At 39.0% G+C, this 13252-nt stretch overlaps 1 protein-coding gene across 1 annotated transcript in view; it reads right to left on the bottom strand.

Annotated features, from left to right (window-relative positions):
* Positions 1 to 13252, bottom strand: part of TMC1 (transmembrane channel like 1) — a 139109-nt gene that overhangs the window by 33717 nt on the left and 92140 nt on the right. Inside the window, exons 9-13 of the mRNA XM_045840729.1 lie at positions 12424 to 12566; positions 8317 to 8461; positions 7127 to 7321; positions 4175 to 4354; positions 3879 to 4049 (exon numbers count right to left, since the gene is read on the bottom strand). Coding sequence (XP_045696685.1) covers positions 3879 to 4049; positions 4175 to 4354; positions 7127 to 7321; positions 8317 to 8461; positions 12424 to 12566 — 834 coding nt within the window. The remainder of the gene's footprint in view (positions 1 to 3878; positions 4050 to 4174; positions 4355 to 7126; positions 7322 to 8316; positions 8462 to 12423; positions 12567 to 13252) is intronic.

The raw sequence follows: 13252 nt of genomic DNA, 5'->3' as shown, positions 1-13252 counted from the left end.
ACGAAGTCCATGGCTCAGACAATCCTCTGGTTCTTAGTTAGTCCTCCATCTCGACTGGGAGACCTCCCTGGGTTCCCGGCACCCTCGGCTGAGTCGCCGGGATCTCTGCTAAAACCAGGTGGTGGTTCCCCCTTCTAAAGCTGTGGGGGTCCCCGCTCTGTCCAGGCCTCGTGGTTCTCCCTCTCAGGGCTGCGCGAAGGGGAGAGTCCCCACTCCGCCAAAGCCGCGTGGTTCTCTCTCTCTAGGATGCAGGAGTCTCCACTCTGCTAAAGACGCATAGTTCTCCCTCCTCAAGCAGCACGGTTCTCCTCCTCAAGGCTGTGCATGGCTCTCCTTCTCAGGGCTGCACATGGTTCTCCACTCTTTTAAAGACGCGTAGTTCTCTCCCCTAATGGCCGCCAAGTCTGGTTTTTAAATCCCCGCAGCCAATCTTCCTCTGCAGATTCATTTCCGACTCCTCCCACACTCGGCTTCACTTGCCAGAACTCGTATCCTTCCAGGTTTACTGGGCTGCCATCATGAGTCTGGGCAGGTGTGGCCCCATGTCCTGGAGCCAATCTTCTCCGAGCTCCCACGCAGGCGCTGTTGCTTGGGGGATCTGCCCCCAGTCACGTGTTGGTGGGGAAGTTACTTCCATTCCCTTGGCTCAGAGATGATCACAGCTATTTAACATATCTAAGCGACCAGCCAAAGGCTATAGATATGTTAAATGACCACGCCAGAGGGTAGCTGCAAGGCTGTTGCTATGCAAAACAGCTCTCAATGGCCTTGCTCCATTTGTCCCTTCCTCCAACACACACCCTGGGTGGGGGGATGGAGACATCTTAAAATCTCCTGGACACCTTAAGTTCTGGACCCCATTTCAAATGCCTATTTGGGGTCCCCCCTCTTGGCTGCACCCTGTAACAATATGACTTATCTCAAAGGATGATTTAATATTCAAAAAGTAGTGTTTCACACATTAAAGGCATTCAAGAATGTTCTCTTCAGCTGTTGGCTGCTTTCTCTCCCAGCTTAAAATGCAGACCTCAGTACATAGCTTCAAATACCTGTTGCCCAAGAACAGCTATTCTGAATGTGATAGGTAACAGAATGTGATAGGTAGGTTTTGTGGCCTAACTATCACATGCCGTTGGAGATGAGACTGACTATATATCTTCAGATTCCTTTGAGTGGTAAAGGAGCCACCAAATTATCTTATATTCAAATTCAAAGAGAGCTTTGAGTCTCTCAGTATCCTTGAGGGGGGAAAAAAGCAGAGGACAAGCATGGAGGAAAGAGAGAATACCTGGAATGTTCTCAATAGAACAATGAATGCGTCCTTTGGAGTGCATCCTCAAAATTACATTTAAAACAGCCGCCTTTGCTAATTCTTCTAGCAGTACTTCTTCTTTAAGTGGCTAAAAGAAGGTTCCCAAGTGCAAGGATATAAACATTGATCTCTGTAATGCCAGAACTTCCCAGGCCTCAGGGTTTTTATATCCTCTGTGTTCTCTTTATCCCTGTGGATTCCACCTCATCAACATTCCATTCAGAACCACTACCCCTCCCTTCCTCCTGGCTCCTGCAGACTTTCTCAGGAGTGCTGAATGCTCCTCTAGAAAAAAAAGGTGTGGGGGGGGGGGTGGTGACCCAAGCACAAATGGCAGTAAGGAAAGATGATGAAGCAAGGAAGAGAACTACAAACAGGATATTTTTATAAAGGACAAGACATTAGCAGCATGGTTTAGGGACTCCAAAGAAGAATTAAATAAGTGACCTTTCTTTTATTTTAATGCAGTACATGAAGGAATATCACAGGTCCTACTGCATTATCAGAAAAATAAGTATTCTCCAAGATTGCATGGACATTCAGGTCTAATTAATCACTGCTTTCTCCCCAGAAGTGAGCAACTCCACTCTTACCAATACTGTTTAATAGGTGTTTCCCTGGCAAAAGCTAGGTTTCTTAGCTCTCACACCATTCAGCATTCTAGGATGTACATAAGGGAACATCTCACACTCTGAGTTTGTGAAAACTATATATATATATTTTTTTTTTCCATTTCTATCAACTTCTGCTGAAGATTTAGGGAGCAGCCTACATCTGATAAAACAGACTTGTGTTGAGCACCATGATCAGACTTTGCTTTGTGGAACCCTGAAACACAGAAACTTGTGTTTTCTGTTGCTGCTGTACCACAATTCATTTCCTATTGCTGCTGTAACAAAGTGCCACAAATTTGGTGGCTGAAAACAACACATTTCTCTTCTTCCATTTCTGGTAGGCCAGAAGTCTAAAACCAAGGTGCAGGTATCAGGGAAGAATCTGCATCCTTATCTTTTTCAGCTCCCAGAGGCCTCCTGTGCTCCTGGGCTCACAGCTCCTTCCTCCTTCTTCAAGGCACATCTCTCCAACCTCTGGTGCCACAGTCATATCTGGTCTTTTGGACTCTGATTTCTTTGTCTCCTCTTATAATTTCATTAGGCCCACCCAGATAATCCAAGATGTTTTCTTATCTCAAGACTTTTAACCTAATTATATCAGCAAACTTCTTTTTATCATGTAAGGTAACCCATGAACAGGTTCCAGGGATTAGAAAGTGCACTTGTTCGAGGGGCCATTAACCTGTCTACCACGGTGAGGATCTCAAGCACCTCCCTATTAAGTGCAAGCAGCTTTCATTTCACTTCTTTTCCTTTATTATTTCATATATAACATGGCCCTATTAAACATGTATCAAATGTGCACATCTGAAAATTAAGTATTTAATAACATGTAAATAAAAAGAGAAGGATCTAACAGGTCCCTAAAAGCTAAAAAAGAAGAAAATCCTTAATTGTACCATACTTATTGATGCAATAGTCAATGTTATGTTCTAGCATTATATATTTTTTCCATATTTTTTCAATAATTGAAATCACAGTTGACTGACTTAAGTCTGATGAGCACCCAATTTAGCCTGTGGGCACCTGATAATATCCATATTTGTTTAAACTATGTTAGTTTTATAATACTAATGCTAACTTACAACATTCCTTTTATATTACAAAAGAATAAATACACAGTAAAATCTATTCAAATAATTTCACAAAAATCACATTATTATGGAAACTAAATTGTTATCTAATAGACAGAGCACTATGCCATATTTTGACAGGTTTGTTCCTTATGATGAACCAAAGTCCAAAATCATTTCATAAAATGTACATTAGAAATGTCAATTCTAATAAGATAAAATTAAAGGCTTTTCAAAATATAAATTGGATCGTGTAATAATTACAGACCCAAAGTAGATCTTTTTTGTTGTCTTTCTTGGGTTTGGTTTCTTTTTTTGGGCAGAAAGCCATCTGAAACATTATTTTATTTTTGTCTGGTAAAATATCACTAATTTGGCACTGGAGGCATTTATACAGTCATCATGAAAACAGCTAATCTAAGATTGCATTTCATTTAATGCTTAAGAGATCATTATTTGACAAAAATTAACATTACTGAAATTAGCGTGTGCTTCCAAAGAACCAATTTTTTTAATGGTGAATAGGTGACACTAAATAAAACTTTATTTAAATATTCTCTTGGATCTGTATTTAAATCTAGGTGCTTTATTGGAGCACAAATAGATAGGAAACATCTCACTTCATTTGAAAATAATTTTTCTTTTATACACAACTGTAAATGGGGTGGAAAAGTAAAACCTCAATGGATGGATGTGCGGAGTAGACGGTGCATGAGGTAACATATATGAAATTCACAGCTTGCACACGGTCAACATTCAATAAATGTTAGCTATTTTTATTAGTAAGCAATAAAAAATGGGGCCACACTTATGAAAGAAATATTGGCTCTGCTCTTTTTTAATCCATTAATCATCACTCACTGGGGTGTGAGATATTACCTGCCCCACCATGGTTTCCCAGCAGGGTCCTCGGGGTACGTCTGCAGGGTGCACAAAGAAGGGCGCCGCAGTGGCGTTTCCGGTGAGGGACTGCAGTGAGGCATTGTAGGCCTTGATCATGTTGTCCTCCCAGATGGTAATGTTGACCCTTACGTGCTTTTCCTCTTCAATCTAGAAAGCAAAGTGATGGAAACAACAGCGAAGATAACACAAATTTCAAAGGTACGTCTGGCAATTCTGAGACCGGGATTATAACAACGTGCTGAGGAAAAGGACAGTCCAGGCACAGGATTTACCTTGTTGTTAATCTCATCCATCAAGGCAAGAATAAAGACATACAAATTGCCTAAAAGAAGAGCAAAAATGCGGAGCAGTAGCCATTTCAGAGCAATGAGGGGGTGGTAGTCTTCCAATTCGGCAAACAAATCAAACAATGTTGGGCAGAACATCCCCAGGAGGGACATGACCATGTTCATCTATGAGGAGACACAGAGGATAAACTAGGTTAAATGTGTTTAGAAATTATTATTACATTCCTCCAGAATTTTCCAGAAAAGTTAGCTAGATTCCTCTGATCTTTTATTAAAGAAAATTATCTTGTGCATTTTAAAAATTCAACTTTAATAAAACATCACAGAAAATATCAACTCACATTCTCAAGATTTGGTTGTATATGAGCTTGTGTATGTGCCAGTAATAATGGTGTTTCCTGGTATAATGAGGGATGCAATCTACATCACTCTTCATCCAAAAAACATGTATTGTTCTACATGGTTACTAATTTTGATATGGTGATAACTTTCACAACAGCATTTCTAAAGGAAATGAAAAATGGTCTGCTTGAAAAATGAGGCCCACACTGCAAATACTAATTTGACAATCATCAGCATATGGGCTAGTTTAATCATCTAGCATGGATGAACTACTTGACGTGGGCTCAGGACTAAATGTTGAATTTAGGGAAAGGCAAACTGTTAGGAGAAAAAAAAGAATGTGTTTTACCTAAGAAAACAGAGGGCAGTCAGAGGAACAAAAGGGGAACACATGGCATGATGGCATGATGTTATTGGGGCCACTGAAGCCAAAGTCAAGACAGTCTCAAGAAAGTGAACTGGTTTATGACACCAAAGGCAAGAGAATGATATGGGGGAGGTGGGGTGGAAGAAAGAGAAAAAGAGAGAGAGAGAAATGGGGCAAGGAGGAAATGTATGGTCCTTCTCTCCTGCTTGGCACTATTATGATTATGTTATTTGGCTAAATTAAGTAAAAAAAAAAATCCATAGCAGGTACTACTTTTATGATGGGGAAAAAGACTGCTTTAAATTTAAAAAAAAGATTTCAGGTAATTTTATCAACTTTTAATAAATACCTGGCTCAAACTGTCACCATTAAATATTTTCTATTTCCCCTGGTGGACTCCATGCTTTGAATGATTAGAAGTACAAGACTAGAAAATAATTGTCAATATATTTTTCCATGTTTATTAAGAGCATTGCATAAGCATAATCAGCAGGAGCTAAACATCAGCATAACATAAAATCAGCATGATATAGCTTCAGCCTAAAGGAAAAACTTGGCAGACCCTGTGCAATCTTATGTAAGGGAAATTTAATACTGTTCACCAAATTTTATAAAGTTATTCATAATCCCCATTATTAAATTTGTTGGTTTCTAGGATTCAGGGATCCCCTAAAATTGGTATTAAACAGGTTCTTACAAGGAGTGACTCTTAATGATACAATTACTCATCCTTTACTATGGTTCAATTACACAAAAATATGGTCCGTATGAACCATGGACCAAAGTAGCATGATAATTTTGCCCACAAATACTATCACAACTATAAGAAAGAATTTTGACAGCAAATTTAGTGAAGGCTTTGAGGTTTGTTTGTTTGTTTGTTTGTTTGTTTTAAGTAAATAAAATCTCTCAACCAAATGACTCTATATTATAGGTTTCTATGAAATGTCTGTTGATTTAATCTCTCAAATGAATGGTCTTCCATCTCCAGTGTTACTTCTGAAATACCTAGAATGTTTTCATTTGAAACTTTTATTTTAAGTAGTTACACCATTTTCTGTCCAAGATTTTTAAAGAAAATTCTATACTTACGAAGAATTAATCTTTTTGGTTTATAAGATTGTACATAAATTTCAGTATGGGAAGTTTATGCTTCCCACAGGCTAAATGCACCTAAACTTTGAAAATGCCCAAGTTCAAAATGGTGCCACATTGTATACCACAACATTTTATTAAAGAGAACAGGCCATAGCAACAACATATCATGAATGATTTTCTAATTCTAAGTATCTACCTCTAACCTCCCTTCTCTGACTTGATAAATGGGCAGATACTCTGAAGAAAAATCACCATTATAGCCCTGGCTGGCATAGCTCAGTGGACTGAGCGCAGGCTGCGACCCAAAGTGTTACAGGTTCGATTCCCAGTCAGGGCACATGCCTGGGTTGCAAGCCATGGCCCCCAGCAACCGCACATTGATGTTTCTCTCTCTCTCTCTCTCTTTCTCCCTCCTTCCCCTCTCTAAAAATAAATAAATAAAAAATCTTTTTAAAAAATCACCATCATAATATTTAATTCCTGGCAAAGATCTGGCCTTCCTCATTTGAATAGCATTCAGAGAAAGAGAAAATAGGGCAGAGGAGGAGAAAATGGATACGGCGAATTAGGCTGCTAGTGAAAAACAGAAAGAAGCTCAGGTTTGCCCAAAGTGAGGGAGGCAATCCGAATGTGTCCATGACATCAAAACAGCAAGCAAGGCCTTTATCATTGCTGCTTCAGGGAACGCAGGCAACAAGTGCCTCTTTCAATGGCAAACACTGGATGTACAGAGAAATCAACATAGAGTCATGAAAAGAGTGTGGAGCTTGAAACCAAGACTCCTACGTTTTAACTCTCACTTTTCTCCATGGTTCTGTGATCCCGAACATATCACCTAATCCCCTGAGATGCATTATCCCATTTGTAAAATGTACTGTTTGGAATAGATGTGTGTTACTATCTCTTCCAACTACAACTTTCCAGAATGTCCCAAATTTGAAAACAGACAGACAGATTTGCAAATATGGTTGGAATAGGGTAGAATATGTGAGACAGGGTTGGTTAACTCACAGAGCAGGCTGGAGGGGACAGGTAAAGAGCGGCCTTATTTAATGTTCCACCATAGAAGCATAACCCACAAAATCACAAATGTCAGTTTCTAAGCACATAGAAAGCATGCAGAGACGAACTTCATTTTTTTCCCACCACCCAAGGGTGTCAGGATCTTGCTGTGCAAATTCCTGGGATCGCTTCACAGCCCAAAAGATGAGGTATCCACTCCCGGCAAGTGTTAGAAACACGAAGAAGTTAGCGAGGAACCTCAGGAATCTGATCAAGTGGATGTTTTCTTCTACTTGGGCTGCTCTTTCTTCTATTATAGCTTCCTGTAACCAAGAAAAACAGAAAAAAAAGAGAAATATCTGAGCTATAAAAGTATCATAAATGCAGGAATTAATTTTGCTAACATCAGAATATGAACAATAGAAGTAAACTAAATCTGGGATTCTACAAACCAGTGAACATTGCTGGCAAGTGAGAACAAGTGGAAGAAAGGAGTAATTCTTACAAAGTCTGATTGATCTAATAGGAGAGTCTTCATTCTAAATTCTCTTTCAGTACAGTTTTTTTTTAATCCTTACCCAAGGTTATATATATTGATTTTAGAAAGAGGAGTAGAGAGAGAGAGGGGAACATCTGCCTGTTGCCTCCTCCACATGCCCTGACTGGGGATTAAACCTGCAACCTTTTGGTGAACCAATGACACCTCATCCAACTGAGCCACCTGGCCATAGCCCAGTACAGTTTTTTTTAAAGCTATAATATAACATTTTAAAGTCATTTTATTTTATTTTTTAAAGTACATGTTTTTTTAAGCTTTTATTTATTTTTATTTTTAGAGAGAGGGGAAAGGAGAGAGAAAGAGAGAGGGGGAAACATCAATGTATGGTTGCCTCTCACACACCACCTACTGGGGACCTGGCTCACAGACCAGGCATATGCCCTGAATGGGAATCGAACTTGTGACCCTTTGGTTTGCAGGCCTGTGCTCAATCCACTCAGCCTCACCAGCCAGGGCTAAAGCCATTTTCAATAGTGAGCATGGTTCTACTATATAAAATATCTGATTCTGATTACTAATGGCTGCCTATTTTAAGCCAATGGTATTATTTTATTAGCAAATTTAGAGAAGAAATAGTTCTGTCATGGGTCATCAGATATTTTTTAGTCATAATCAGAATGTTGCCCAGATCTCAATAGGCAGAAATGATGTTGATCTTTTTTTAATTGTCAAGATACTTTGCTATCTAGAACACATGGAATGGCTCTAATATTACTCTTAGAAATGCAAAGAAAAGCCTCTCAAAGGTGGTGTCTTTACCTTAAAGTTCATTGTGATGGAATTGAATTTGTTGTCTGCTGTTTCAGGATTGCCAATCAGGTAGTCCCAGCTGGTGAACACCTTCCAGCTGAAGTTGAAAGTGTTGTCATCGCCACCCCCATCATCACCAATATTTTTGGTCATCCTATAAAAACAGGGAGTTTAATCCAGCAAGCAGAACATGAAAAAGGGGGGGGTGGGGTAGGGGTGTTAAACATCATCATCATTATAGGTAAATTGGAGAAGCAACACCTAAAAGACATATTTGCAAACAAGGTTTTTTAATTACCAGAAAATAGAAGTTTATTTTTAAATTTTGTTTTAATTTTTAAACTGTGCATTTATGAAGCTTTCAAGATTAAAAGACCAGTAAGCATTAATGATTTTAACAATTAAATAGGTCATATACAATACATATTTTTAAAATATTTTTCCTAAACTGTTGTCTTGGCCTCATATACTTGGCTCTTAACATTTTGTGGGATAAGGTTCTCTTTAGATACCTGAAGAAACCTATTGGGTCCCTCCCCAGGAAAAAGTACTAGTAGACTCTGAAACTGCTATATACAACTTTACTTGGTTACCAGACACCCTGAAGCTTAGGAATGGACTAACTCAGGTCAGGTCAGGAAATAAATGCACATTTCAATTCACCCTAGAATCTCCTCCCAAAGAGTGATCACACTGAACACATGAAACTTCTCCATATTCTACAACTCTTGACCAAAAGTCTAGATTTTTATACAACCTTAATGCCAAGTGGTTACATATATTCTAATCAGTGATTTAATTTTTTTTTATTAAAAGGTTTAAAATGCATTTACTCACAGTTTTATTTCATTGGTTAGAGAACTATATTCTACTTCTACTTTCTTTTCCCCTTATCACTATAAATAAAACTGAAATTTCATATTATACCTATAAAATGGCCCCATAAAGTTTTGGTTTTTAAAATATCACAGTGATATGGAACTGAAAAAGAAAGGGGCACAATAACAGAAAGCTGACATCATAGGTTAGCAGGCATCTCTAAGGTCATCTGAATTCCCCCACTGTCCTCACTCCGTATGAAAGTTTATATATTTTAAATGGGCTAATGTGTTATAAAAATAACCTAATATAGTGATTCCTTGCATCAATCTATCACTTCACCTTTTGCAAATGGTGTTTATGAGTATTATTATTTATGTGTATTTGCTTTTAATACATATGCAACTTCTGAGTATGAAGGTCTATAAGCTTCTGATGTTGTTAGTAATGCACACTGCCCTCGAAGGAAGGAAGGAAGAAAGGAGGGAAGGAAGAGAGGGAGGAAAATAAAAACAAAGGGCCTAAAACTGTGGTGACCAACCATCTTGGTTTGCCAGGGACCAAGTGGGTTTCCAGGACACTGGACTTTCAGTTCTAAAACCAGGGAGAGCCCCCAGTCAACAAAGTTAGTCACTCTGCCTTTAAACCTCAAAGTACTTTCTTCAGTTTCTATCTCATATTACCTTCCAATTTCCATATTAGGTAATTAAAAGTAGATATTTGCCACCATTTTGTAGATGAGGTTGTCGAGACAAACAGTATGGGCAAGATGCCAAAAGCCATCAGCACCTAATTGATTTAAAACCCAGATTCCTTTCTACGTGTTGAGTAGTGTAACCCATAAAGCCACTCATGTTCACTCCAAGAAGATAGTCTATCAGGGCAGGGAGGAAGAGCAGCCGGTGACAAATGATTCTGTACAGTCATTTATAGCTCATCAACTCTTTTTCTACCGAGCCTTGCTCTCGTGGCTCGGAGTGGGTGGGAGTCATGAATTGCTTTGAAACTGTTTTGCTATACATGTCAATCAATGAGTTTTAACCACTGGCCAACCAGGTAACAACCAAAGGTCCATGAAAGAGGGAAGGAACAAAGGCAGGTTGGTTTGTTTAATTGGCATAACACAAATAAATGACTTTGAGGGAAAATGGGGATGTGGTGCCCTGCAAGTATCCTAAACGGCATCTTTAAGCTAGTCAGAAGAAGGTGCCATTTCCTGTAGGCCAGCATTTTCCAATATGGTCACCACAGCAATGTGTGGCCCCTGAGCCCTTGAAATGTGAGCACATAAAATACATACAGCACTTCAAAGACTTAGTACCAAAAAATTTTCAATAACAAATTTTACAATAAAATTTTCAATTTTATTTTCATTATGTTAAGATAATCATTTGTATACCGAGTTAAATAAAATATACTACTAGAAAACTTAATTTTACCTGTGTGTTTGTTTAACATAGCTACTAGAAAATTTTAAGTGAGATATATGGTTCATCTTGTATTTCTTTGCACAATGCTGCTCTATAACCCTTAAATTCACCTGTCAGAAAACTGTTTTAATGAATACACAAATCCATTCATGTACAACTGCAAAACCACATGTGGTTCTGCCCTCCCACTGGGGTTCTCAAGTGACCTCAACTCCTACCATGTTGGCTTTGTTGATTCTCTAATGATCCTATGGATTATAACCCTAACAAAATCGTTAACATTTATCCATTACTTACCATGAGCCAGGCATGTTCTCAGTGCTTTCAGGTATTAACTCATTTAGTCCTCAGTGTCATCCTAAGACCAAGGTGTTATTACAACTCTCTTAAAATGGGATGCTAGAGAGCAGAATATTTGTGCAATTTGTCAGAGGCCTTTTAGCACATGTGAGACCTGGGATTTGAATCCATGAAGAACAGCCGGGAAGCCCACCAGCATACACAGTGTCTGCAGAGTTACTGAAAGAAGTTGAGTCACTGGACATAAAAAAACATCCTCCCCAGTGACTAAGGAGACTGAAGGGCCAACACAAACACAATACTCAGGAGGCCTCGGTACTGTAACTGGCAACCTTGACTTTAGGCTTGCCAAATCAAAATGGTTAAAGACTAGAAATGGCTTTATTTGGGAATGTGGTAGGACTTATCAAGTAGCTAGGTACCTAACATTTAGGATCTCTCATTACACTTGGATAGTACATTAGTATTTTGATGTGGGGTATCTATTAAGGCTTTTTTCATGACCTGAAAGGGCTTGAAAACTAAATATGACAGTGTTCTTTGGTGGAATCAGTTAAGTATGACAGGGACAAGACACAAAGCATGTCACAGACGGGTGCAGAGCTCCCGCTCAGTGTGACTTGGATCCTCAGGCAGGGATCATTCCCTGAAATGAAGCAAATGGCCCATTCAGGCTGTGCAGAGTCAAATAAAAGAGTTGGGACATTAACTGAGGTGTCTCAACTCCTCCTCAGATAGTTCAGAGAATTGGCTAAAGGGTAGGCCATTCACAGCCTCAAATGGCTGAGCTGGGCTTCTGCAGGGTCTTTAAGCAGAATACTACAAACACAAGATGGGGGGAAAAGTAGGTTTACAGTCATGTGTATGTGAAACAGAGTTTATTCTTGTATTGTTATTTATCAATTATTGTGTTATTTTCCATATGAATAGCTGTACACCTACTTTTGCCCCACCCTGTGTATTTCAGACAGGGACAAAAATGAACTGCTGTTCCATCAGTTCACCAATAAAGTTCTTCCTCATGCTCTAATAAATCCTTCCCAAGACAAACCATGATCATACATTTGATCATGACGATCTCATATGGGGCCATTTGTTTTTGCTGCCTTACACAGCTGAAATTTTTTGGATGAGTGATTATTCTGGCTTTAAAACACATGCACACACACACAAATGAACAGAGAACAACAGATTCTGCCTGTTGAACTGATTCTGCAAGTCACAAACTTCTCTGTACACAAAATGAGGGGTCAGCAGCTGTTTCCTGTTTTGTTTGCAACATTGATTCACACTTTGAAGTACAAAGAGGCACATTTTAAAAATATACTTAAACCCAGGATGGGCACGCAGCCATCAGTGCAGCCCAGTGAGATGAGCCAAAGGCCTGTGCTTGTGTTCAACCCTTTTGTTTGGAGGATGTAGCAGTCTAACATTAGTGTCTCTATTAAAATGACATTTTATCTCACAGACTCCGCATCCTCTAAATGTAAAACAAAAAAATTATATACATTCTCCCGTTCGATTCCGGAAATCATTGCTTGCTTTGCAAGAGACCAATGAAACTTACGCTTTAAGGACAACCACAAAGCTGTATCCAATGCACATGATCCCCACCAGAAAATAGGAGAGCGGCAACCTGAAATTCATCCATCCAATTGTGCGTTTATTGTCGTAATAGCCATAAAAAAGGACGGAATATTGCGCCAAGCCCTAAAATCCAACAACAAAGCCACTTAGCAGATGTTGTATAGAGCAACTCAAAAAAAAAAAAAGATCAAGTTGTAAGAGGAATGACATTAATTTTCAAACTTGGGAGATGGCTCTGACAGGGGCCCTATTGTTTTGCTTCACAGAGTGAATGTTTCAGCTGCCACATTGATTGGCAATCTCTTGGTTTACTCAAAATTCAGGAACTTCTAAATAGACACAATTTTTCATCAAATATAGGTTCGCTCAGCTGTGGAGCCATTACCATGGAATGCCCATTGACTGAAACATCAAAAAAGAATAGAAACAGACTCGGGGATAGAGAAGAGACTGACAGCTGTCAAAGGGGAGGAGTTGGGGGGGTTAGGTGAAAAGATGAAGGAATTAAGCAAAAAAAATAAAAGAAGAAAGAAAGAAAGAAAGAAAGAAAGAAAGAAAGAAAGAAAGAAAGAAAGAAAGAAAGAAAAGCAAAGAAATGAAAAAACTCAGAGATACAGATAACAGCCTGGTGGTAACCAGAAGGGAAAAGAGGTGGGAGAGGTAGAGGAAGGTAAAGGTGGGGATAAATGGTAATGGAAGGAGACTTGATTTGGGGTGGTGAACACACAATAAAATATACAGGTGCTATGTTATAGCATTGTATATCTGAAACCAATATAATTTTACTAACCAATGTTACCTCATGACTT

This window comes from Phyllostomus hastatus, unplaced genomic scaffold, assembly GCF_019186645.2.
Source record: "Phyllostomus hastatus isolate PE091 unplaced genomic scaffold, TTU_PhHast_1.1 phas_contig_34, whole genome shotgun sequence".
Lineage (NCBI taxonomy): Eukaryota > Metazoa > Chordata > Mammalia > Chiroptera > Phyllostomidae > Phyllostomus > Phyllostomus hastatus.
Note: the sequence above shows the minus strand (reverse complement) of the source record. Positions and strands in the feature narration are given on the sequence as shown.